Source organism: Bubalus bubalis, chromosome 18 (assembly GCF_019923935.1).
Source record: "Bubalus bubalis isolate 160015118507 breed Murrah chromosome 18, NDDB_SH_1, whole genome shotgun sequence".
NCBI lineage: Eukaryota > Metazoa > Chordata > Mammalia > Artiodactyla > Bovidae > Bubalus > Bubalus bubalis.
This window is the reverse complement of record NC_059174.1, coordinates 18,102,717-18,130,181: the sequence shown is the minus strand read 5'-3', so window position 1 is coordinate 18,130,181 and position 27,465 is coordinate 18,102,717. Positions and strand designations below refer to the sequence as shown.

The following is a 27,465-nucleotide window of genomic DNA, read 5'->3' as shown; positions in this document are numbered from 1 at the left end:
GCAGACCCAACTGAGTAACTGAGCACACAGCATACAGAATAAGACATATTAAAAGTACTGACAGCCTGATAAACTGTGTACCTTAAATTGTCACTTAAAATTTGCTCTACTGGACCTACTCTACTACAGTTAAGAGTCAAATATCTCATTTGGAACTAGCCTGTATCTGACACACAGTATGTTTAAAATTCTTTTCAGTTACAGACTTAAACCAAGGAAAAGCCCAATCACTATGTATATATAAAGTATTTATTTTTATGCACATATTTACCTACAAAATTTACAGGAAATAAAACAATGAAGAATATATAGAATACCCTCTTAAGACTTAGTAGGAGCAGAGGGTTTATTGCTGCAGTTCAAAGAATAAAATTTTATACATGTGAAAGCCAAGATGAACACATTTAAGATAAATGGCAGCCTTGTTAAAAATTTTTTGTCCTGTCTTTGAATTTTCAGCTTTACATTAAATGAAATTAAAAAGATTGCTCATGAAATAATTTAAACCTTTTCAAAATCTTCTAATAAACAGGTAAAAGGCACCTCCAGTTCTTTAAAATATTTACAGCAATCCCAATAGTTTAATCTCCAGGGTTATTATAGTACATGTGGCTAATATGCATACACAGTATGTCATTAACACTCTCTGAACAGTGAGAATCTTAGACTCTGGTTTGCGGCGCTGCTCCCGAGTGACCCCGTGACGGATGGATGGCCAGTCACACCTGCACAACACTAGTGTAGCAGCATGTCTACCACAGCATGAAATCCAATAATCTAAAACAATGACCGTCAAATTCCCAGACAATACGTAATTTAGAACTAAATCTGTCTACTCAGAAGCCTTTGGAGTGTTCTTAAAATCATTTAAAAAAATATAAAGTATATTTAGCATTAAATGAAAACAATGAACCTGGAAAATAGCACTACAGTGGCTGAAATTCACTATCTGGTTTAACAAAAACTGTTTCTCAAAACATCTACAATTTCTTACAACATAATGGAGATGAATTTTCCTTAGCCTAAGCTCAATCCGATGCTTTTCCTGCATTATGATTAAAAGAGGAGTCTTGAGTGAAAGGCACAGCTATAAGTAATAGCCGGTTTTAAAGAGCTGTGGAGATGGCAAGCGGATGTTCTTGAAATACTGGTGCAGGAGAACGAAGTCCACATAACATTTCCTCTTTAACATTGGCATTGATTGGCTATTTACAGTAGTTTGCAAAAATACATTATAAAAACTGGATGAGGTTCTGTTTCTAAGTTTAACTTAGTAACATATTACATACATACTTCATCTGCAAAAAGCTTCGCAGGATCTGAAGTACTAAAGTGACACTAATACTGAAACACAGGTAACCGAGGACCACAGCACTGCTAACGAGTCATCAGGAAGATAATCTGGGGAAATATTGCACATTTCTTGTCCGTTGTTGCTATGACAGTCACATATCCAACTGTAAAAGGGATCTTTTATGGCTTTTTGCTGTATCACTTTTTGAAGAAAGGTTGTTTTAAGTCCCAGAACAATGAGTGTAGATTGTCATTGAACATGAGGCCTAGGTTTCAAAATTAGCTTTCCTGTCTGCAAAAATAAAAAGAAAAAAAGGTTAAAAAAATATATATATACACAATTCTATTAAAAATATCACCACTTTCCTAAAAGCCTTATAAGGCATCAGAACATCCCTCAATATTTAGTCAAGATTAAGCAATTAATAGTTATATTTTCTAAGTGTTCTTTGTGTAGAATTTTTTTCTAAAATCTTTAGTACTTTAAAACACACACACAGTCTTCCTGAAAATCAGCCAACCAACCCATTGGATAAAATAAAATCCAGACTTGTACAGGCTAATTTATGCTCCTTACCAAGTGGAGTCTATAAAACACAAATAAAACTGTATCTGAACAAAAACTTTCCCATTTTCTAACATCAAAACTTTAATTTCCTCAAGTTAAAATGCACACCTAGGGTTGGAATGACAGACACGCATATGCGGTTGGTCCTCAACGCACACGGATACAACTCTTCTGTTTCCATGTGCAGACGGATACAGTAGGGCCAGGCGGGGCCGGTGTCACAGTTATCCAGAAAGAAAAGCGCATACCATACAATCCAAAGACTTTCATTTCTAGGGACTTATCTGAAGAGATGCAACTGTAAGGATGCACATTTAAGTCCTGTTCTTTCATTCAGGATTGACTGAGTGCTTATCACGTGCCATGCCTCAAGAGACGCTAGAGACCCAGTAACGGATGAGACAGTTTCCTGTCCTCGTGGAGCTTAAGCTCTAATGAAATATGCACAACATATACAACACGCAAAGTGTGGATGAAATTACGATGCATCCATAAAGTGGAGCACTACGCAATTAAACAAAACGGATGACATTAACTGAGATCATGCAAATAAAAAGGAAAAACAGGCCCAAGACCTTGTATACAGTTAATATCCAATATATGGCAGCTCTGAAATCCTAACACTGGGTCAAAGTGCTGAACTGAAAACCCTGTAACACTGCTTAGAGGTCCTTTACTCATAAGCTTGATTATAACATCTTTCTCTTATAATAAGTACATGAGATACACAATAAAACATAAAACATGGTGATTATCTTTGGTTGCAAGGTTCTAGGTTAAAAGTATTGCCAGGATTCTGGTTCCCTCTCAAGTCTTCAGTTCAGTTCAGTCGCTCAGTCGTGTCCGACTCTTCGCGACCCCACGAACTGCAGCACGCCAGGCCTCCCTATCCATCACCAACTCCCAGAGTTCACCCAGACTCAAGCCCATCGAGTCAGTGATGCCATCCAGCCATCTCATCCTCTGTCGTCCCCCTCTCCTCCTGCCCCCAATCCCTCCCAGCATCAGAGTCTTTTCCAACGGGTCAACTCTTCGCATGAGGTGGCCAAAGTACTGGAGTTTCCGCTTTAGCATCATTCCTTCCAAAGAAATCCCAGGGCCGATCTCCTTCAGAATGGACTGGTTGGATCTCCTTGCAGTCCAAAGGACTCTCAAGAGTCTTCTCCAACACCACAGTTCAAAAGCATCAATTCTTCGGCACTCAGCCTTCTTCACAGTCCAACTCTCACATCCATACATGACCACAGGAAAAACCATAGCCTTGACTAGACGAACCTTTGTTGGCAAAGTAATGTCTCTGCTTTTGAATATGCTATCTAGGTTGGTCATAACTTGCCTTCCAAGGAGTAACCATCTTTTAATTTCATGGCTGCAGTCACCATCTGCAGTGATTTTGGAGCCCCAAAAAATAAAGTCTGACACTGTTTCCACTGTTTCTCCATCTATTTCCCATGAAGTGATGGGACCGGATGCCATGATCTTCGTCTTCTGAATGTTGGGCTTTAAGCCAACTTTTTCACTCTCCACTTTCCTCAAGAGGCTTTTGAGTTCCTCTTCACTTTCTGCCATAAGGGTGGTGTCATCTGCATATCTGAGGTTATTGATATTTCTCCCAGCAATCTTGATTCCAGCTTGTGTTTCTTCCAGTCCAGCGTTTCTCATGATGTACTCTGCATATAAGTTAAATAAGCAGGATGACAATATACAGCCTTGACGTACTCCTTTTCCTATTTGGAACCAGTCTCTTGTTCCATGTCCAGTTCTAACTGTTGCTTCCTGACCTGCATACAGATTTCTCAAGAGGCAGATCAGGTGGTCTGGTATTCCCATCTCTTTCAGAATTTTCCACAGTTTATTGTGATCCACACAGTCAAAGGCTTTGGCATAGTCAATAAAGCAGAAATAGATGTTTTTCTGGAACTCTCTTGCTTTTTCCATGATCCAGCGGATGTTGGCAATTTGATCTCTGGTTCCTCTGCCTTTTCTAAAACCAGCTTGAACATCAGGAAGTTCACGGTTCATGTATTGCTGAAGCCTGGCTTGGAGAATTTTGAGCATTACTTTACTAGCATGTGAGATGAGTCCAATTGTGCGGTAGTTTGAGCATTCTTTGGCATTGCCTTTCTTTGGGATTGGAATGAAAACTGACCTTTTCCAGTCTTGTGGCCATTGCTGAGTTTTCCAAATTTGCTGGCATATTGAGTGCAGCACTTTCACAGCATCATCTTTCAGGATTTGAAGGAGCTCAACTGGAATTCCATCACCTCCACTATCTTTGTTCGTAGTGATGCTTTCTAAGGCCCACTTGATTTCACATTCCAGGATGTCTGGCTCTAGGTCAGTGATCACACCTTCGTGATTATCTTAAGTCTTACTTTCCCTTAATTTTTGGTAATACTTTTGTATCTTGGTAGAACTTACTAAGTTTTCTACAGTTTTACTGGGGTGTAATTCATATAAAATTGTTAAGTTCCGACAAATGTATAGACCCAAGTTGCCACCTCTCAAGGCAAGCTACAGAACATCGTCACCACTTAGAAAGTTCCTCCATGCTTCTTTCCAAGGTCAATGGAACCTGAGCTCCCGACATAACTGCTCACCATAGATTAACCTGCCTGTCTCTGACCTTTAAATAAATAGAATCTCACAGTGTGTTTTTCTGCTCCTACTTCTTTCACTCAGTGTGTTTCTGAAACTCACAGATGCCACTATGTTTTAGCACTTTTGTACCTTTTTATAAGATGTGTAGTATTCCACTGTATAAAAATACCATGGATTTAATAAAAAGTTCAAAAAAGACAAGCCAAAGTCATCCTTTCCATTTACCTCAAATTCTAGTCCTCTTACAGAAGAAAACAGTTTTAGCATGAATTCTTACATACTGTTTTTTTAATGGACTTATATTCACATATATGAATAAAAATTTGGTGCTTCTAACATGCTAATTAAGCATTTCATTTCTAAATAACCTGATGATGGGGAAGGTGGGCAGGGGTACACATAAGAATGGCCATGAAAACAAAAAAGAATGGCCAAGAGCTGATTTACTGTTGACACCTGTTGAGGATAAATGAAGTTCATTTAGCTCTTCTCTTTGCCTTCTTATGTTTGGAAATTTCCCTAATTAAAACTTAAAAAAAAAAAGCACAAAACTGAGCATATTGTTTGTTAATTTACTTTTTGCTCCTACATTATGTCTTGGATGCTTCCATGTCTGTATTTACAGATTTACTTCTGATTTCCTATGATATGGCTTTCCCACAGCCTATTTCACCACTCCCTCGTTGAGACACAAAGATTATTTCCATTTTTTTTTTTCACTACTAAGGATGTTATAATGAACAACCCTGTGTACCTGTGGGATGGTACCCCCAACCAGGGTAGGAGAAGAAAAGCAGAATGGTTAGGTCATGAGGCAAGCACATACTACGTTTTATAAGAATGATGAAAACTATCCTTCAAAAATGGCTTCCCTGGTGACTCAGATGGTAAAGTTATGTAGCTAAAATGCAGGAGACCTGGGTTATAGGTTCAATCGCTGGGTCAAGAAGACTCCCTGGCGAGAGAAATGGCAACCTACTGTATCAATGTATATTCCTAACAAGCAGTGTGTGGCTGCATCGTTTCACCACCATACTAGTTGTAAAGTATTTAATTTTTACTAATCTGACAGGTAATATTTATAAATAAACTGTTTAACTTTGCACTTCCTCCATGATAAACGAGGCTGTCCAGTCTTCACCTTTATCCATTTGTATTTCCACTTGTGTGATATGACTTAACCTTTTCCCATTTTAAAAATGTACTATTTGTCTTTTTATTATTGATTTTTAATAGGTCTTCAAATATCATGAATACTATCCTCTATCATTCTCTTTCACCAATCCAGTTGTTCTCCTGCCCTAGAATTTTTTTGACCTTTTATTCTAATTTTCTATACTGGGTAAGTATTACTAAATAGTTTTTTAAGTTGAAGGTAAAAATGCTTTTTATAAATAAAATCAAAATTGTGACATATTCTCATATTGATATGTGATTAACTTTTTTAAAAACACGGCAGGTTCATATGTCTATAGTCTATCAATTAATCTATTACTCTATTTAAAACTCTATATACACAACAGCATGAGATAAATAACAGTAATTTATAAAACCAACTCCCAGCGAGTCATTTTTGGCCAATAATGACCGCTGTACTTCACTGAATCTAAGACAGCTTCAGTTAGAAGGTGCATCATGACTTTCTGTCATTAAGACAGATTACACTCTCTACCAATTTAACTATGAGACACCACTGACTGCTAGATGTATCTAAATTTTCAGGGATGTTACAGTGTTTTTAAAAAAAGTGTCTTCAAATCAATGCTACAGTGAATAGTCTCCCTATTAATTCCATTGAGACAAATTATTTTTAATGCTTGTTTTACTTAAACCGAAGAACTTCAGTCCTTTCACATGTTGTCTACAGTTTTCTAATGAAAATACTCACATCATCACAAGACATGTTGTATTCCGCTAACACAGTTCGACATCGAGCAGCTATACTGAATAAATACAGTCAAAGGAAAATTTGTATTTCAAAAGTAAGCTTTTAACAACACCTAGAGAGGTGCTTTAGTTTAGTTCAGAGAATAAAATTCAATTCATGATGAAGGATACATTGACGGTGCGACTACCCTCTTGTGAATTCCAGCGAAGAATAAGCCTATTAGAGTGATGCAGCTAATGGTGAAAAACGGATGGTTCCATAATGATGTGAAGAAGGACACCTGTCAAAAGAAGAGTTTGAAATATAAAAATGTTAAAAATCTTAGAACAGTATTGATTCCTACTTCTTTACTTGTACACGAATACATATAACATTTAATTCTCTGAAGTACAAGAATTTGGTGAGTTCCCTGGTGGCTTTTGGGCTTTCACTGCCATGGCCTGCTCCTTGGAAGAAGAGCTATGACAAACCTAGACTGTATTCAAAAACAGAGACATCACTTTGCTGACAAAGATCCATATAGTCAAAGCTATGGTTTTTCCCATAATCATGTCTGAATGTGAGAGGTGGACCATAAAGAAGAATCAACGTTTTTGAATTGTGGTGCTGGAGAAGACTCCTGAGACTCAGCTGGACAAGAAGGAGACCAATCCAGTCAATCTTAAAGGAAATCAACCCTGAATATTCACTGGAAGGACTGATGCTGGAGCTGAAGCTCCAATACTTTGACCACCTAATGAAAAGAGCCAACTCAATGGAAAGACCCAGATGTTCGGAAAGACTGGAGGGCAGGAGGAGAAGGGGTAACAGAGGATGAGATGGTTGGATGGCATCACCAACTCAATGGACATGAGTCTGCGCAAACTCTGGAAGACAGTGAAGGACAGCGAAGCCTGGCATGCTGCAGTCCATGGGATCGCAAACAGTCAGAGATGACTTAGCCACTGAACAAGGAACAAGAGGGAACTGGGATTCCATAAGCTGCGAGGCAAGGCAAAAAAAAAAAGGAATTTGAGGCCTTTCCCAAATCCCAGTTCTTCCTATTGTTATGCTACACAAATTAATGTCTGTTTTAAATCTTCAATGCAGCAAAACAATATAGTAATATTAGTAATATTCCCTCCATTCATTCCAAATGCTTGAACCATTACAAATTCAATTCTATAATTAAAAAATACCCTACTGACAATATTTACTGAACGCTTCCTAGTGAGAAGTAATTTAAAAAGCATAAGACTACAAGTTCCGTGGACTTCCAGGCGGTCCAGTGGTTAAAACTCCATGTTCCCAGAGAAGAAGGCTTTGATCTCTGGTTAGAAAAGATTCCACATGCCAAGTGCCACGGCCAAAGAGAAAAAAAAAGAAAAAAGTTCTGCAGGCAGACGGACACTGTTCTGGGCATGGCATTGCTATTTTCCCAACACCTGAAATAGGACTTGGCAAGTATTGGTGCTCAGGGGCTTCCCCAGTGGCTCAGTGGGTAAAGACTCAGCCTGCAATGCAGGATACACAGGAGACAGGGATTCAATCGCTGGGCTGGGGAGATCCCCTGGAGGAGGAAAATAGCAACTCACCCCAGTAATCTTGCCTGGGAAATCCCCTGGACAGAGGAGCCTGGCGGGCTACAGTCCAAAGGGTCGCAAAGAGGTGCACACGACTGAGCAACCTCTAATCTCAACGAAAACACAAGTCAGACATGATCTAGTTACCTTCCCTGTTAAAAAGCAGAAGTGAGCAAACTGCATACACAACCTGGTCTCAGTCTAATCACTACCATTTTCCTTTTCTCTCTTCACCTGGCTAGCTCCTACATATCCTTATAAGACTCAGTTTCAGCATCACCCTTTCTTTCTGAAAGAGACAAAACATGAGTTTGGTTTTGAAGTTACTAGATTTAGATGGCCACAGGACATTCCAGTAGGAGAGAATAATTAGTAGCTAGCCATAAAAAACTACAGTTCAAGAGAAACAAAGGGCTAATTTCAGATATGAGCATAATCAGATGGTAGAAAAAAAAACAGAACCATCCACAATTATGAGACCATGTAGAAGGACAAGGGAACAGGATCCAGAATGGGAACAAGCGTAGGCACTGAAGCCAGACTACTGGGAATCAGAATGCAGATGGAGAAGGCAAGTATTTAGAGTCTAGAAAAAGAAATCAAGTGGACTAGAAACTAAATGGGAGCAACAGAATCAAACTAAGGGCATCTGTGCTCCACTCTCATACTAAGATGTGTGTACATGTTTCAAGACAGAGAACTAAACTTAAGGAAGAACAGTGGCCTAGCATGGTACTGGTTAAATAAATTTGTCAAGTGAAGAGATGACAGGTTGAAAACATTAGGAAGGAGAAAGCTCCCAGAAGGATGGGATCTTGAAGAAAGATTAATATTCCAGAGTAATGTCTTCTTAAACCCTTGAGGACAGTTCAATTCCCACAGGCTAGCTGTGTTTTATGAGCCCTGCACAATATTAGCACATACAGTGTTTTAATTTTAATTAGGTCAGCATCCGCCTTCTTTCCTCCATGGCAACAGTCAACTGCACCCAAGTAACAATTTCCTCCTTTAGTCTGGGCACACCTGTACTTTCCAGTCTGCCACATTCCCTCTCCCCTGTGCTCCTCCAGCTAGCCACTGGCTTTCGAGTCTGCTACTCTTCTTACAGACACAATCGCTGTTTATTTGTCAGGTTTGAAGTTATTAAATATTGAAATACAGAGTTGACATTTAGGCTAATACTTACATTCTCGCCTAATTTAGAGAATTACATTAACTACAGAATTTTGAGCCTATTTCATATTACATTTAATTCTATGTTTTATTAAGATGTCAACTAGCTGAAATCAGCTTATGTTTTTCCCAATTAGAAGTCAGATTCATTTCCCAAGACAGACCTTTTTCTTGCCAGCCTCCTTCACTCTTCCCCTAAGGATGAGTACCAGCTATAAAGGGACACACAGGAGGGTTTCTTATCCATTATAAAAACCCCTCTATTAACTGAAATCCCATCACCAACCTCCCCTGCTCCTATTCTTTTGTGTTTCCACCTCAGTGGATAAAGTCAGAGAGATTACATGGTAAATAACCCCCTGGCTGTCTGAACTGCCATTTAGACTGCTGACAAAAGTCTTATTACTAAGTCTTTCTTGTATATAACTTAAAGGTTGTAAATAAAGCTACTGAAAATAGTTTATCTAGTTATAGTTTAAAAGGGGAAGGTTAATTTTGTGAAAATTACAATATCATTAATACCTAAAGAAAGCTGAACTGGGAGAAAAGAAACTTCGCTGAAAAACTGAAGATGATTACTTCCTTTAACAAAAAAGCTCAAGTTTTAAATTAAGGCACAAGTTGGTAGAAAGAGGTAGAAATTTCTGAAACATGCTATCATGTTTCATGGAAGGATGCTTCAAGAAATAACATTATGAAATCTCTTATTGCATTTGGCACAGCAATATTCTTGGTGTCCAATGGGAGATCTCTCAGTGTCTCCTATATTAAACTTCAGGCAGAATTTTTTTTTTTTAAAGATAAAATGAAGTTGAAAAAGAAGGGCTCTGACAGTTTAGGGAATTTACACATCTGTTCTCTTCATGATGAAAACCATGGAACTGGCAGTGACTTCAGTTCAGTTCAGTCGCTCAGTCGTGTCCGACTCTTTGCGACCCCATGAATCGCAGCACGCCAGGCCTCCCTGTCCATCACCAACTTCCGGAGTTCACCCAAACTCATGTCCATCGAGTCAGTGATGCCATCCAGCTATCTCATCCTCTGTCGTCCCCTTCTCCTCCTGCCCCCAATCCCTCCCAGCATCAGGGTCTTTTCCAATGAGTCAACTCTTCCCATGAGGTGGCCAAAGTACTGGAGTTTCCGCTTTAGCATCAGTACTTCCAAAGAACAACCAGGACTGATCTCCTTGCAGTCCAAGGGACTCTCAAGAGTCTTCTCCAACACCACAGTTCAAAAGCATCAATTCTTCGGCACTCAGCTTTCTTCACAGTCCAACTCTCGCATCCATACATGACCACTGGAAAAACCATAGCCTTGACTAGACAGACCTTTGTTGGCAAAGTAACGTCTCTGCTTTTGAATATGCTATCTAGGTTGGTCATAACTTTCCTTCCAAGGAGTAAGTGTCTTTTAATTTCATGGCTGCAATCACCATCTGCAGTGATTTTGGAGCCCCAAAAAATAAAGTCTGACACTGTTTCCCCATCTATTTCCCATGAAATGATGGGGCCAGATGCCATGATCTTCGTTTTCTGAATGTTGAGCTTTAAGCCAATGTTTTCACTCTCCTCTTTCACTTTCATCAAGAGGGTTTTTAGTTCCTCTTCACTTTCTGTCATAAGGGTGGTGTGCAACTTCAGAGACCCTGGCAATTATGCTGGCCCAGATGGTCTATGGTATTAGTGACCTGGTTTCCGTCCTGGTTCTGACGTCCTCCTGTTTTTTTCTGGTCTTGGCTGCTTAGTACACTTATATCTACTATTTAATCATAATGCTTACTGCAGAGTTGTCTCGAATGCTTTACAGGGTGAGGAAAGGCATTAACAAAAGTAACTCATAAAAGAAAATGTTGCTGTATAGTTTTTAAAAGGTGGTACTGATGATACTAAATGAACAAAACAAAATATAGTGTTTACACTGAAATATGTAATAGTGAGATATATAACAACTGCATACAAGTTCAGAAATGAAAAGTAATATAAGTACTATTTCTTAGACCTTTTTCTCTGCAAAGATACTTGACCCGCAATAGCCAGCTGAAGTTTTTTTCAAGCAAATTAATATAAGGCATATTTTTAACATGATTAATATCACTACTAGTACTAATAGGAAGCATTTGATTAATACTTTACAAAAAACAAAGCACTGCTATAGCCATTGTCTCACTTAATCTATGAAAGATTTTAAATCAAAACTTCTACCTTTTGTGTCTCGGGGTCTATTAACCAGTTCCAGGCACCAGTAGCTGTACAGACAGATACCACTATAAGAAGCACTGATGAAAGATAAACACGAAATTAGTAAGGAAATAAGCCATTAATGTGATACTACTACCAATTCTTAATAAACAACAGCCAGAGGATGCAGCACTTCATTAAATGGAAAATGTACTCCACTCAGGAATTAGGGAAACTTGCCACAAGACCTTGGGGAATTCTCTAAAACAATGTGAACCTTAGTAACTGAGGCGGATACTGTCCCCCTGAATTCTTTAGTCAGTATTGCTATAGATTTATGAAATTAAAAACAGTAAGAACCAAAGTGGTAAAACTTTAATGTAAATTTCTGTTATGTGCTTTATGCTTTCTGCAGACTCAAAACAAAAAACACTCCCCACCAAAACCTCATTTCTTAATGTAAACAAACCAAACAAAGACTCTTTTATGAATGCACTGAGAACTTGGACTAAAGAATTTTGCCTTGCAGACAACCGCCTGTTGTTGAATTAAACAAAGGTCAGTGTTAGGAGTGTGGAACACACCCATCAGTATCAGATTTTCTTTAAGGGACTTAAGGAAAGTTGGGGTAGAATTACTGACAGTACAAGTTAGAAAGATTCTTTCTCCTCATTAAGGTAGAATCATTTTAGAAATTCTAGATAGAGCATAAGTAAAACCTGAGAATAAATAGTATTACTAAAATACTATTATACTATTAAAAATAATACAGGGGCAACAAGACCTAGTTAATGTCCTAGAGACCAAGACAGTTACTTTCTTTCAATTGGGATGCAAACATTTTTTAAATTTACAGATCAAGCTTCAACGACCAACAGAAATATTGCGAAACCTTAATTATCTAGAACCTCAGGTGATGCACTTTTAGAAGAGGCAAATCATAGAAAAACAATCTCATTTTAGTTTTTGAATAATACTCAAAAATCTCAAATTTATGCTCTCAGAACAGATTAAACTGTTTCTTACATTTCTATATTTCCAATAAGAAATATACTAAAGTATACAGATTTTTCTTTTCTTAAAATGATGCGAAATCATAATCAAACCCACCAGACAGGACCTCATACAAATGGGTATACTAAACAAGCTGATGTCGTTTATATGGAAGCACTGAGACTGTGAACCAGAGAAAAAGTGTACTCATTATATTAAATATTATAATCCTATACATTTAAAAAGATTCCCAAGTAACAGTGAAATAAGGTTTTCGGGATAATTCCTAGGTAAACGGGAGAGCTTGAGAAAAATCATTACTACTCGTGAATTCTGACCAACCAGAATCCCTGTAACGTATGATTAGCACTTTGCACACAGATTTAATAAAAATTACACAAAAAATCTTGACACAGGAAAAGACCCCTGACTTCAACAGTGCTCTTCAGTTCAGTCCCACCAACTGAATCGTACTTCAAAATAAAGGATGTCCTTCTTGGGCTTCCCTGTGGTTCATCTAAGAATCTGCCTGCAATGCGGGAAACCTGGGTGCGATCCCTGGGCTGGGAAGATCCCCTGGAGAAGGGAAGGCTACCCACTCCAGAATTCTGGCCTGGAGAAATCCATGGACTATAATAGAGACCATGGGGTCCCAAAGAGTGGGACACAACTGAATGATTTTCACTTTTCACTCTTCTTGGAAAAAATTAGACTTCAGCAATGAACAGCCAAGAAATTAAGACTCTCCCAACATAAGTTACCAAAGTATTCTGCTTACTGATCTTATCACTTATATATTTGTCTACATTTCCTATTTCCTATATATTTCCATGGGGCAGTAACTACAATTCTTTCAAGTCACATTTTACAGTATTGGTGAATATCACTTCCTTTAACAAACTTTACTTCAATAGTTTATAGGCAAAATTGTAAAACTGCTAAACAGATCACTGAAATTTCTATCACGTGTTCTGGTAACCAGATTTGCCATATATGTCTAACAAAATATATGTATTTTAATATAAAAATAAAAATTCAACCACACAAAATAAGACTATCCTTTTAGCGCTGTCAGTTTCTTTTATTAAAATTTCTTTAAAATGCTGTTATTTACACTATTAAATAGATCTAAAACTGTCAAAACAAAAGGGAACCTTATGGTTTAATAAAGCAAGCATTTGTTTTTTAAGCAAGCATTTGTTAATCAAAAGTTTTACGTGAAAGCAAATCACTGCTAGGCAGAATAAAAGTATCAACTGTCAGCTTATTTTCCCTTAAAAAAAAGTCTAAGCACTTACTTCTCCAACGTCCAGTGGCAGGTTGCAAACAATGAATATATTCAGTAAGTCTCCTCTCGAAAGCCTTGAGATCTAGGTAAAAAGATTCCAATTTTGAAATTAGCAACTCTTTCTAGTCTGAATCTATTACGATGAATTTTAAATACTCTAACTGCTTCAGGTCTTGCACACCAACTTACACGTATGACTGCACTGTTTACTTCTTTACTATGACACCTTTATGCACTTGACAGAGACACAAGGTTTCTATAGTTCCAATTTCACATATAAGAAAACTAGCTGGTTCCTCGTAAAATGGTATGTGGAAAATCAGCAGCAGCCTCAGTCGGCGCCAAAAGCTAGAAATTTGGGGTTGCAAATAAAGGATCAAAATCAGGTCGAGTTTTAACTCTGTTGGAATCAAGAACTCCGTATTTGGATAATGTCTTACCTAGGACCAAAGTCTCGATGCCCTTACGTTTAATTAACAGCTACGCTTTCAGTCTGCTCTTACTGGACTTCTGATACAGCTAACGGATGGGTAATGGAAAGACGCTCCCCTTTCCAGCCTCCCAAGAGCTTACAAGATGATCTATGTGGCACTTCTGGAGCGCCAACGCCTGGTTCTACAAGACAGGGGCGTTTAAGGTGTTCCCTCTGAATGAGCAAGGTAAGGTATCATTTTCAGTTGCGCTTTTCAAACTTTAAAAAGGAGACCAAGAAGCACTCCCTTACCCCGGCAGTTACCAAAAACCAAGGCAGGAATTAGGGATACAACTCTTAACGACTACCCGAAAAAAATAAAGTGAGTTAGCGCCCTACAAGGCACAAAGTACAACGGTTTGCTAACGAGTAAGCAATAGAAGTAACCGGGCGAGAAGCTCCCTGATCCACGCAGGGGGAATGGGGGGGAGCTGACGCAGCGCCTCTCCAGTGCCGGCGGAGGCCAGGCGCGCCGGAAGCAGCGCCTGGCCGTGTCCGGCCGCCCCTTGGCCCCTGGTCCGGCCCCCGCGCCCCCAGCTCCGGGCCCCATCAGTCCATCCTTCGCGGCCTCCTCTCTCCCGACCAGTTCCCACGATTCCGGCGCCTCGAGAGCCCCGCGAGCTTCCGGGAGGAGTTAGGGAAGGGCCCAGGAGGCGCACCCTACCTTCCGCCTGCTCCAGCGAGTTCATGTCGGGCGGCAGCTCCGGTCACCGGCGCGGCACCGTCCGCATCTCAGCTCCGCGGTCCCTGCCCGGCCCGCAGCGCCAACTCCCACCTCTAACCGCTTGCCTCCGCCCCTCTTCTTGGCACCGCCCCTTGACTAGACCCGCCACGCTCATTGGACACTTCCGCCAGACCCTGTAACTAAGACGGCTTTCTACTGGCTAGTTCCCTCACGGTCCTCGGGCACCGGTGTTGGACGGTCAGCCAGAGGGACCAAGAGATGTCGGCGGCTGAGTTGGCGTGACACTAGCGCCGCCTCCTGCCCTGGGGAGGAACTGCAGCCTGTCCCGGAAAGTTCATTCATTCGTGTGTGTATTTCTAGTTTCCCGCTTGGTTCTTTCATTACTTAAATAAGCCTGGCGTGCTGCAGTTCATGGGGTCGCCAAGAGTCGGATACGACTGAGCGACTGAACGACGACGAACCCTTTAAGTACACATTTCTCCCTTGGTTATTTTTTTCTCATGACATCCAATTTTCATAAATCGTAAAATGAGCAAAGTGTTCTGGAACTTTAAAAAAAATCTGTAAGGCATTGACTACATTTATATTTGATTAAAACGCTTTCTTGCTCCTTTCCTTGTGGTCACTCATTCATTCAAGAACTATTGCATGTCTGGCAGGCACTGTATTTATCAGGGATGCAGTTTAGCAAGATAGACAAGATTCCTATCCTCAAAATGGAAGGATTACAGCAGACAATAAACATGCAAATAGATTATTAATTTCAGATAATCTTGGTTCTGTGAAGGAAGTAACAGGGTAATAGGATACAATGAGATAAGAGTGGGAGGTGGGTGGTGGGGTGGTTGGTGGTGGGTAATGGGAACTAGTTCTGCTGCTGCTGCTGCTGCTAAGTCGCTTCAGTCGTGTACACTCTGTGCGACCCCATAGACGGCAGCCCACCAGGCTCCCCCGTCCCTGGGATTCTCCAGGCAAGAACACTGGAGTGGGTTGCCATTTCCTTCTCCAGTGCATGAAAGTGAAAAGTGAAAGTGAAGTCAATCGCTCAGTCGTATCGGATTCTTAGCGACCCCATGGACTGCAGCCTACCAGGCTCCTCCGTCCATGGGATTTTCCAGGCAAGAGTACTGGAGTGGGGTGCCATTGCCTTCTCCGAGCTAGTTCTAGGGAAGAGCTATTTAATACATAGGGCGGGATGTTTGATTTGAGAGCCCCAAAAAGCAACTGGCCATACAAAGATAGGTGCTAAGAAGCTCCAAGTGGCACTGGGATTTTTTCACTGTTGGTATTTTATTTACTCATCCTTCAGTTTTCCTCTTCCCCACTTGCTATTAGAACTGACACATTCTTACCCATTACTTCACTTTGTAGGTTCCTTTACCCTAACACTTCCAGAGCCTTCCTCTGAGCCAAACCCTTTAAATACATTATCTCATTTAGCGCTCCAACACAATCTTTTTTTAAACTGTGGGTCAAAACCCCTGAGAAGATCATGAAAGACATGCAATGAGCCAAAATTGTTATTTTGTAAATATGAGCTAAAGTAAAACTTAAAATATTAGCATCACTAGAAGTAAGAATGTGTCATTTCATGATTTTTTATTTTGTTTGTGTGTGTATTACATATGTGCTATGTTCTGATCATTATGTAAAACATATATGTAACTGAGCATTCCAATAAAAAAAAGTTTGAAAGCCACCAATGTAGGTATTAATAGGCTCATTTACAATGAGAAAAGTAAAACAAACTTGCCCAGAAGTGTGTGTATCAGTCACACATTCATGTCACAGATTCATTTTTATCTGTGTTAAAAAAAAAAACAAAACACATTGAACATGCCTTTGAAAGGGTGTATATTTTTATCCTGTTATTGGCACCTGCATGTATGGATCACAGGGGCCTGGGGAACAGTGAGGGGAGGAAGAGAGGAAAATAGGGACTCATCGTCAGGCTAAAAAATTTTGAACCTAAAGTAATGGGAAGACCGAAGGATATAGATTTGTAGAAACATTATATTAATGAGATTTGTCAAGAAGATAGTTAACAAATATTTAAGGAATACATGTTTCAGACACTGGGATATAAGCCGAGAATGCAAAGGTCTTCCTCTAGGGTCTTCTGCCCTGTGTAAAAGAGAGTGTTTAGTGTAAAAACAAAAGAACACTGAAGACCCTTAAAACATCAGTGATAAGATGAAGATCTGGGGGATCTTCATCCCCCAGGGATGAAGCCAATACAATAGCCAATACAATAACTAAAGTTTGTTCTATTTTCCTGGAGCTCTGGTGCTACATCTTTTATAGTTCAGGAGTATGTAAACCTCCTTAAACCCCACAGCAGCAATATGAACCAAAAGGTGTTATCAAATCCAGTTTAGGGTTGAGTTTAGAAATAGGCAGATGAGTTGATTAGCTCCAAACGCTTTCGCTGGGATTATCCTTGACTCTCTCTCCCTCTCTCTCTCCACACGGTGGATCAGATTCCATAGCAAATCCTCTTGGCTCTACCATCCACATCGATTTAAAATTTAATCACTTCTCACCACCTCTGCAGCTCCCACTCTAATCCAAGCCACCGTATAGCCTGGATTTACAGCTGTGGCCTCTCACCAGCCTCCTGTTCCCACCCTTTTGCCAAATAGTGATTTGTAAAATACTAAAAGATCACACGTTGTCCTCAGGAACTTCCAATGGCCCCTTGGAGTGACTACAACAGGGATCTTCCTGCCATCTCCATGGCGACACCTTCTAAAATAATTTTGACAAATTGTATGCCTCCTCACATGTTTCAGAAGCTACATCTGAGATTTTCATCATGGACTTGAATCCTTGTAAAACATGTATTTTCTAGTATTGTAAATATTGACATTTGGAAGTAAACTCTTATGTGACTCTTTTAAAGGTATTCAATGGAATCAAAATACCATGGCAATTTGACACCCATCATCATCCCTTTAAAAATACATGAATATCTGTTATGAATATGGACATAAAAATTCTTTAAAGAATTAGCAAATCAGATCCAGCAACATATAAAAAGGAGTATACAACAAGGTGAAGTGTGATTTATCCCATGAATGCAAAGTTGGTTTGACGTCAGACTTAGACAATGAACTTATGGTTTACTAGGGAGAAGGGTTACGGGGAGGGATAGTTAGGGAGTTTGGGAGTTTGAGAGAACACATTGCTGTATTTGAAATGGATAACTGACAAGGACCTACTGTACAGTTCAGTTCAGTTCATTTCAGTCGCTCAGTCGTGTCCGACTCTTTGCGACGCCATGAATCGCAGCACGTCAGGCCTCCCTGTCCATCACCAACTCCCGGAGTTCACTCAGACTCATGTCCATCGAGTCAGTGATGCCATCCAGCCATCTCATTCTCTGTCATCCCCTTCTCCTCCTGCCCCCAATCCCTCCCAGCATCAGAGTCTTTTCCAATGAGTCAACTCTTCTCATGAGGTGGCCAAAGTACTGGCGTTTCAGCTTCAGCTTCAGTCCTTCCAATGAACACCCAGGACTGATCTTCTTCAGGATGGACTGATTGGATCTCCTTGCAGTCCAAGGGACTCTCAAGAGTCTTCTCCAACACCACAGTTCAAAAGCATCAATTCTCCGGCGCTCAGCCTTCTTCACAGTCCAACTCTCACATCCATACATGACCACAGGAAAAACCATAGCCTTGACTAGACGAACCTTTGTTGGCAAAGTAATGTCTCTGCTTTTGAATATGCTATCTAGGTTGGTCATAACTTTCCTTCCAAGGAGTAAGCATCTTGTAATTTCATGGCTGCAATCACCATCTGCAGTGATTTTGGAGCCCAGAAAAATAAAGTCTGACACTGTTTCTACTGTTTCCCCATCTATTTGCCATGAAGTGATGGGACCGGATGCCATGATCTTTGTTTTCTGAATGTTGAGCTTTAAGCCAACTTTTTCACTCTCCTCTTTCACTTTCATCAAGAGGCTCTTTAGTTATAGTTTATTATTATTAACTACAGTCACTGTGCTGTACATTTCTAGAACTATTCATCTTATAACTAAGAATTTACACCTTTTCACCAACATTCGCCCATTTCCCCCATCCCTCAGCGCCTACAACCACCGTTCTACTTTCTGCTTCTATGAGTTCAACTTCTTTAGATCAAACATTTAAATAAGATAACACAGTAGTTTCCATGTCTAGCTCATTTAGAATTATATCCTCAAGGCTCATCTATGCTGTCACAAACAAGATTTGTGTCAAGATTTCAATCTTTTATATAGTCAAATAGTATTCCTCTGTGTGTGTGTGTGTGTAGCTCACGTTTTCTTTATCCATTCAACCACCAACAGACACTTAGGTAGATTGTTTCCACATGTTGGCTATTTTGAATAACGCTATGATGAACTTGGGGGTGCAGATAGCTCTTTGATATACTGATTTCATTTCCTTCAGATATATCCCTAGAAGTGGGGTTTCTTTCTAGATCAAATGATAGTATTTTGTTTTTATTTTTTTTGGCCATGCTGCTCAGCTGGTGGGATCTTGGTTCCCTGACCAGGGATTGAACCCAGGCCACAGCAGTGAAAGTACAGAGCCCTAACCACAGGAGCATCTGGGAATTCCCTATTTTAAATTTTTAAAATTAAATCTCTATACTATTTTCTAAAATGGCTGTACCAATAGCAATTTTATTCTTATTTTTTCATTATTATACATCTACGCACTGAAAAGAGCTTCCCTCACAGTTCAGTTGGTAAAGAATCTGCCTGTAAAGCAGGAGACCATGGTTCAATTCCCAGGTCGGGAAGATCCACTGGAGAAGGAATAGGCTACCCACTTCAGTATTCTTGGGCTTCCCTTGTGGTTCAGCTGGTAAAGAATCTACCTGCAATGTGGGAGACCTGGATTAGATCCCTGGGTTGGAAAGATCCCCTGGAGAAGTAGAAGATACTAAGAAGAGGTGGCAAGAATATACAGAAGAGCTATACAAAAAAGATCTTCATGACCCAGCTAACCATGATGGTGTGATCACCCACCTAGAGACAGACATCCTGGAATGAGAAGTCAAGTGGGCCTTTAGGAAGCATCACTACAAACAAAACTAGTGGAGGTGATGGAATTCCAGTCGAGCTATTTCAAATCCTAAAAGATGATGCTGTGAAAGTGTTGCACTCAATATGCCAGCAAATTTGGAAAACTCAGCAGTGGCCACAAGACTGGAAAAGGTCAGTTTTCATTCCAATCCCAAAGAAAGGCAATGCCAAAGAATGTTCAAACTCCCAAGCAATTGCATTCATCTCACACACTAGCAAAGTAATGCTCAAAATTCTCCAAGCCAGGCTTCAACAGTACATGAACCATGAACTTCCAGATGTTCAAGCTAGATTTAGAAGAGGCAGAGGAACCAGAGATCAAATTGCCAACATCTGTTGGATCATTGAAAAAACAAGAGAGTTGCAGAAAAACATCTATTTCTGCTTTATTGACTATGCCAAAGCCTTTGACTGTGTGAATCACAATAAACTGTGGAAAATTATGAAAGAGATGGGAATACCAGACCATCTGACCTGCCTCCTGAGAAATCTGTATGCAGGTCAAGAAGCAACAGGTAGAACTGGACATGGAACAGCAGACTGGTTCCAAATCGGGAAAGGAGTACGTCAAGGCTGTATATTATCACCCTGCTTATTTAACTTCTATGCAGAGTACATCATGCAAAATGCCTGGCTGGATGAAGCACAAGCTGGAATCAAGATTGCTGGGGAGAAATATCAATAATCTCAGATATGCAGATGACACCACCATTATGGCAGAAAGTGAAGAACTAAAGAACCTCTTGATGAAAGTGAAAGAAGAGAGTGAAAAAGTTGGCTTAAAACTCAACATTCAGAAAAGTAAGATCATGGCATCTAGTCCCATGACTTCATGGCAAATAGAAGGGGAAACAATGGAAACAGTGAGAGACTGTAGTTTTTTGAACTCTAAAATCACTGCAGATGGTGACTGCAGCCATTAAATTAAAAGACACTTGCTCCTTGGAAGAAAAGTTATGACCAACCTAGACAGCATATTGAAAGCAGAGACATTACTTTGCCAAAAAAGGTCCATCTAGTCAAAGCTATGGTTTTTCCAGTAGTCATGTATGGTTGTGAGAGTTGGACTACAAAGAAAGCTAAGTGCCGAAGAATTGATACTTTTGAACTGTGGTGTTGGAGAAGACTCTTGAGAGTCCCTTGGACTGCAAGGAGATCCAATCAGTCAATCCTAAAGGAAATCAGTTCTGAATATTCATTGGAAGGACTGACACTGACACTGAAACTCCAATACTCTGGCCACCTGATCTAAAGAACTGACTCATTGGGAAAGACCCTGCTGCTGGGAAAGATTGAGGGCAGGAGGAGAAGGGGACGACAGAGGATGAGATGGTCAGCTGGCATCACCGACTCGATAGACATGAGTTTGAGCAAGCACTGGGAGTTGGTGAAGGACAGGGAAGCCTGGCGTGCTGCAGTCCATGGGGTTGCAAGGAGTCAATTCACACAACTGAGTGACTGAATTGAACTGAACTGAAGCACTGGAAAATCTTTTTCACAGAAAGAAGTGGATGGGCATGGAAGGAATTTTGTAAAATCAGTGTTACTCAGTTCTTTAAAGTCCTTTTGGGTCATCTGCCAAGATCATGTGATAAAGCAATTAGGATGGTTAATGTTAAAAAGTGTTGGTGAGGATATGGAAAAATTGGAACACTTGTGTTGGTGGGAAATAAAGTATAAAATGCAACTACTGTGAAAAACGGCATAGTAATTCCTCATAAAATTAAAAATTGAACTATAAAACCATGTGACCCAGTACTTCCATTTCTGGATATGTACCCAAAAGCATTTAAAGCAGGGTCTCAGAGAGATGTTTGTGCACCCACGTTCCATAGCAGCATTATTCACAATAGCGGAAAAGGAGGAACATTTCCACTGATGAATGAAGGGATAAGCAAAACGTGGTATTTGTATATACATGGAATGTTATTCAGCTTTAAAAAGTAAGGAAATTCTGACACATGCTATAACATGGATCAAGGTTGAGGATGTTATGCTGAGTGAAATAAGCCAGCCACTAAAGGACTAGGAGAAGGCAACGGCAGCCCACTCCAGTACTCTTGCCTGGAAAATCCCATGGACGGAAGAGCCTGGTAGGCTGCAGTCCATTGGGTCGCTAAGAGTCAGACACGACTGAATGACTTCACTTTTCACTTTTCACTTTCATGCATTGGAGAAGGAAATGACAACCCACTCCAGTATTCTTGCCTGGAGAATCCCAGGGATAGCGGAGCCTGGTGGGCTGCCGTCTATGGGGCTGCACAGAGTCAGACACGACTGAAGCGACTTAGCAGCAGCAAAAGACTAATACTGTATGATTTCACTTAATGTGAGGCAACTAGAGTACTCAAGATCACGGAGACAGAAAGCAGAATAGTGGTTGTCAGGGGCTGGGAGAGTGGGCTGGGGAGTGAATGCTTAATGCACACAAATTTTCAGTTTTACAAGGTGAAGAAAGTTCTGGAGATGGATAGAGGTAATGGAAGCACAGCAATATGAATGTACTTAGTGCCACCAAACCACAGCCTTAAAAATGGCTAGGATGGTAATCACATGTATATTTTACCAAGTTTTTTTTTAATTTAAAATCATATAATAGGTTATTATCAAAAAGTATTTTTCTTATTCTCTCACTGGATTAGGTTCTCAGTTCTGTGGGATTTTCCTCTTTTGTAAAAGGATTTCTTACTCTGTCCTTAGACCCTGTCACCTCCTCAGTTCCTGGAATATATATCAAAAAGGCTTTACCAAAACTTATCAAAGGAGAACTAATTTTACCTGGTTCTCCTTCACTTGGAGACAACTTGTATAACCCAATATGGTCAGAAACAATTGGGAAAATGGCAGTGCTGGTAATTTAAACACAGCTTTGCTAATATTTTTCTTGAAAAATAAAAACACTTTTATCCTCTACGATAAATATATTTTCATGAAAAGCTGGAAGATGCTGATTGAGCTCATTTAATTTCTAGACACTCTTCATCATTTACTGTAATTGGCCAAATCAGTCCTTATTGTCAAAACAATCAGCGAAATCACTCTTCATTTCTGTCAGAAACTTTCCTACCCTCTTCAGCTGTAAATCCCTGAGAAAAATCAACAGGAGCCCAAATTGCTTGTGTCCAAACAGTGTTTCACTCTTAACAGAAATCTGAACAAGACGAGAAAGCCAAGGGCATAGGATGGGTTTAACGTGCCTTGGTTTAAAAGGCTTCAAAGGTGTTCTATTTCAAATAAGATACCCTGACTGTTCCTGCCACCCACACCCCAGGCTTACCAGTGCCAGGGCCAGGCCCCATTGTAATTCTGGAGGGTGGGGAGTGGGCCTTTCCTTTGTACAGTGGGCTTTAGGGCTTTAGAGCAGCCGTGAGAGAGGGGAGGAGAAGGAAGGCCCAAGGGAGAGGGAACTGGGCATCCTTGTTCTCTAGAGCCTCCCTCCCTCACTTTGTCAGTCCAGGAGGTGGAGACCACTCAGAGGATGTGCACTCACAGGGACTCAGCCCCAAACCTGCTGTTTACCCGTCTTCACCACAGCAGTCAATGACTCAGCGTCCACCAGTTGCTCAGCCAAGAACCTGGGGGTCATCCTGGAGCCCTTTCCACTCCCCACACCCTTTATCCCACCCATCAAGTTCTGCCACCTTACTTCCAAAATATATCCCAGGGACTTCCTTGGTGTTAGGGGAAACACACTGACTGAAACTATCCACCCTGGCCAGGCAACATAGTAAACATCTGCATGAGTTATTTTTCCACAGGAGATCCTAGTAAGGAACATGGAACTAATAAGCCACCACCAACCGGAAGAGTTCAGGAAAGGTCAAAAGGAGACACCATGTGTCCTAGCGCCTCCCAGAATCCCTCTCGCTGGCAGCCATCTTGGCTGAGAGATGCGTGCACCACCAGGAAGGACCCTGAGTCAGAATGACTGGCCAAAGACAACCTGGAAACTAATCCCATCGCCATAAAACACGAGACAGCTGACCACATGGCAGAGCAGTCCTCCTGGGTTCCCTTACCCTGCTCCTCTCCTCCCGGGTGCCCCTTCCCAATAAAGTCTCTTGCTTTGTCAACACGGGACAAAGCCATGTGTCTCCTTAGAGACATTTCTGAGTGTTAGACAAGATCCTCCTTTCGAGCCCTGGAAGGGGTCCCCTTTCCTTCAACAGTGGTCCAGTGGTTACGACTCCACACTTTCAATGCAGGTGTCCTGGGCTCTATCCTGGGTCAGGGAACTAAGATCCTAGATGCCAGCATGGCAGGAAAAAAAAAGGTGAAAATCCGTTTTACATCCTTAAGTGCCTAGAACAGTGCCTGGTGCCTGTCAAGAGCTCAAGATGTGTGTTGAGCATGAATGAAGCTTCATGGTTGCCAGCTACATGAATGTATCTAATGCCACTGAATTGTACACTTAAAAATGGCAAAGGGTGATATTTGTGTTATGTTTATTTTTGTTGTTGTTCAGTCACTCAGTTGTGTCTGACTCTTTGTGACAGCATGGACTGCAGAGTGCCAGCTTCCCTGTCCTTCACTATCTCCTGGAGTTTGCTCAGACTCATGTCCACTGAGTCAGTGATGCCATCCAACCTTTTCATTCTGTCGCCCTCTTCTTATCCTGCCCTCAATCTTTCCCAGCATCAGGGTCTTCTAATGAGTCACGGTGGCCAAAGTATTGGCGTTTCAGCTTCAGAATCAATCTTTCTAGTAAATATGTTCATTTTACCTCCTGCCAGTGCAGGAGACATAAGAGACATGGGTTTGATCCCTGGGTCGGGAAGATCCCCTGGAGGAGGACATGGCAACCCACTCCAGTATTCTTGCTGGAGAATCCCATGGACAGAGGAACCTGGCGGGCTACAGTACATAGAATCGCAATGAATTGGACATGACTGAAGTGACTTAGCATGTACCACAATAAAAATGCATGCTGATGTCACATAATACATATTTGATAAATTATTTAGTTGCCAAAAAAAAGAACTAATGAAGCCAAGTTCCAGCATCCAAGGAGTGGTTATGCATTTGGAGAGTGGGGAGCCTTGGATAGCAGCTTTCTGGAGCTTATTATAGGACACTCACCTTTTCACTACCTTTCATTGACATGCACACCTTCTCTGAGGGAGTTAATGGAAGTGGGGCCTGGGAATCCCAGGAGACCTGGCAGAGGTTGAAATGCCTGAGAATTCTACCTTCTTCACATCGTACTTCAGGGGTGCAACCTGGACACATTAGGTTTGTCACTGTTCCAAGGACAGAGTCTCCACAGCTGATCAATACTGTGTCTCAAGTAAGTTATCTGAACTTCCTGTGCTTCCCAATAAATATCAACAGTCAGAGAAGCTCTCTTTCAGAATTGGTGTGAGGATTGGGTGGGATAAAGTATGTAAAATGCTTAGAAGAGTGCTCACCTCTACCTAGTAAGTGCTATACAACTGTGTGTTAGTCACTCAGTTGTGCCCAACTCTTTGTGACCCCATAGACTGTAGCCACCAAGCTCCTCTCTCCATGGAATTCTCCAGGCAAGAATACTGGAGTGGGTTGCCATTCCCTTCTCCAGGAGATCTTCCCAACCCAGGGATCGAACTCAGGTTTCCTGCCTTGCAGACAAATTCTTCACCGTCTGAGCCACCGGGGAAGCTATTATTAATCTTTTTTTTTTAAATTATCCACCCTGTTATTTTAGCTAAAAATAACTATTCATGCCCTTTCTCCCCACCCTCCTTTCCACTCTTCAAAACGTATCTTAAATCCATTCACTTTTTCTTCTAATGGTTCTCAAGTTTTGCCTTTTACACTGATGTCTTTAGCTTGTTCGAAGATATAATGAATTTCTCTCCATTTTCATAGGGACTACTAGCACCATTTACTGAATAGCTTGTTATTTCCCTGTCAATCTACTTGGGCAGCACTGTCATTCATCAAGTTTCTATGACCATGAAGGTCTGTTTCTGGACTCTGTTCCATTGGCCAGGCATTACTGATTCCCTTCCTCCTCATCCTTCCGCATAACCCATCAGCAAGTCTCTCCTACGTCTAAAACACCTCTTGAATCCACCTTTTCGACTTATGCCATCATTTCCTAGCAGGACACTTGTGACGGTTCCCATCTGCTCCTCCTCCCCACTTCCACTCTGCAGCCCCCCACCCTTGGCCATTCTTATTATTGCTGCTCAAGAGACCCATTCCCCTTTTAAAATGACAAAATATTTGATTCATACAAAAACATAAAGGACCATGTGTGGAGGTTATGAACCATGGTCACAAAAAACCTTGTGAGCCCATTTACTCTCTTTTAGATTCTTTTTCCATTAGAAATTGTTTTGAGGAGAGTTGACATCTTGATGATATTGACTATCCCATCAATAGCATCATATAGTTATCCTTTAAAGAAATGAGATATAATTGACACATAACATTGTATTAGTTTTAGGTGTACAGTATAAAAATTTGACATATGTATCTATTGTGAAGTGGTTACCACAGTAAGTTTAGTTAGCATCCATCACCATATATAGTTACAAAACTCCTTTTCTTGTGATGAAAGCATTTTAAGATTTACTCTCTTAGCAGCTTTCAAACATACAATGTCACCTTAAAAAAATACACAACTTAAGGGTTGAGAATTATGCTTAATTTGGCAGGTTTTCTGAGGACTTCAGCCCAGAACTGCCTTTCAGATACCTTTGAAGGACTGCCAGGATATATAAGCATTTTTGCAACAAAAACAAGGTAGTCAGAACTTCAGAAGTTCAGTTCACTCGCTCAGTCGTGTCTGACCCCATGAACCGCAGCATGCCAGGCCTCCCTGTCCATCACCAACTCCCAGAGTTTACCCAAACTCATGTCCATCGAGTCGGTGATGCCATCCAGCCATCTCATCCTCTGTCGTCCCCTTCTCCTTCTGCCCTCAATCTTTCCAGCATCAGGGTCTTTTCCAATGAGTTAACTCTTCGCATCAGGTGGCCAAAGTATTGGAGTTTCAGCTTCAACATCAGTCCTTCCAATGAACACCCAGGACTGATCTCTTTTAGGATGGACTGGTTGGATCTCCTTGCAGCCCAAGGGACTCTCAAGAGTCTTCCCCAACACCACAGTTCAAAAGCATCAATTCTTTGACTCAGCTTTCTTCACAGTTCAACTCTCACATCCATACATGACTCCTGGAAAAACCATAGCCTTGACTAGACGGACCTTTGTTGGCAAAGTAATGTCTCTGCTTTTGAATATGCTATCTAGGTTGGTCATAACTTTCTTTCCAAGGAATAAGCGTCTTTTAATTTCATGGCTGCAGTCACCATCTGCAGTGATTTTGGAGCCCAGAAAAATAAAATCTGACACTGTTTCCACTGTTTCCCCATCTATTTCCCATGAAGTGATGGGACCGGATGCCATGATCTTCATTTTCTGAATGTTGAGCTTTAAGCCAACTTTTTCACTCTCCACTTTCACTTTCATCAAGAGGCTTTTTAATTCCTCTTCACTTTCTGGCATAAGGTGTCATCTGCATATCTGAGGTTATTGATATTTTCCCCGGCAATCTTGATTCCAGCTTGTGCTTCTTCCAGCCCAGCATTTCTCATGATGTACTCTGCATATGAGTTAAATAAGCAGGGTGACAATATACAGGCTTGACGTGCTCCTTTTCCTATTTGGAACCAGTCTGTTGTTCCATGTCCAGTTCTAACTGT

The 27,465-nt window shown here is 40.8% G+C and overlaps 1 protein-coding gene across 1 annotated transcript; it reads right to left on the bottom strand.

Annotated features, from left to right (window-relative positions):
• Positions 1-235: 235 nt before the first annotated feature.
• CNEP1R1 (CTD nuclear envelope phosphatase 1 regulatory subunit 1) lies at positions 236-14,837 on the bottom strand. Its single transcript, XM_006048943.4, has 6 exons — positions 14,680-14,837; positions 13,554-13,625; positions 11,287-11,360; positions 6,521-6,630; positions 6,351-6,405; positions 236-1,585 (listed from the first exon to the last, which is right to left on the bottom strand). The coding sequence occupies exons 1-6, from the start codon at positions 14,702-14,704 to the stop codon at positions 1,544-1,546; spliced, it is 378 nt and encodes a 125-aa protein (XP_006049005.1). The 5' UTR covers positions 14,705-14,837; the 3' UTR covers positions 236-1,543.
• Between the last annotated feature and the right edge of the window lie 12,628 nt (positions 14,838-27,465).

Coding starts and splice junctions, on each gene's coding strand:
- CNEP1R1 (XM_006048943.4), bottom strand. CDS start 14,704: ATGAACTCGCTGGAGCAGGCGGAAG. Junction 11,361..13,553: donor TGCCACTGGACGTTGGAGAA/GTAAGTGCTTAG, acceptor ATCTTTCATCAG/TGCTTCTTATAGTGGTATCT. Junction 6,631..11,286: donor TAGACCCCGAGACACAAAAG/GTAGAAGTTTTG, acceptor TTCTTTTGACAG/GTGTCCTTCTTCACATCATT.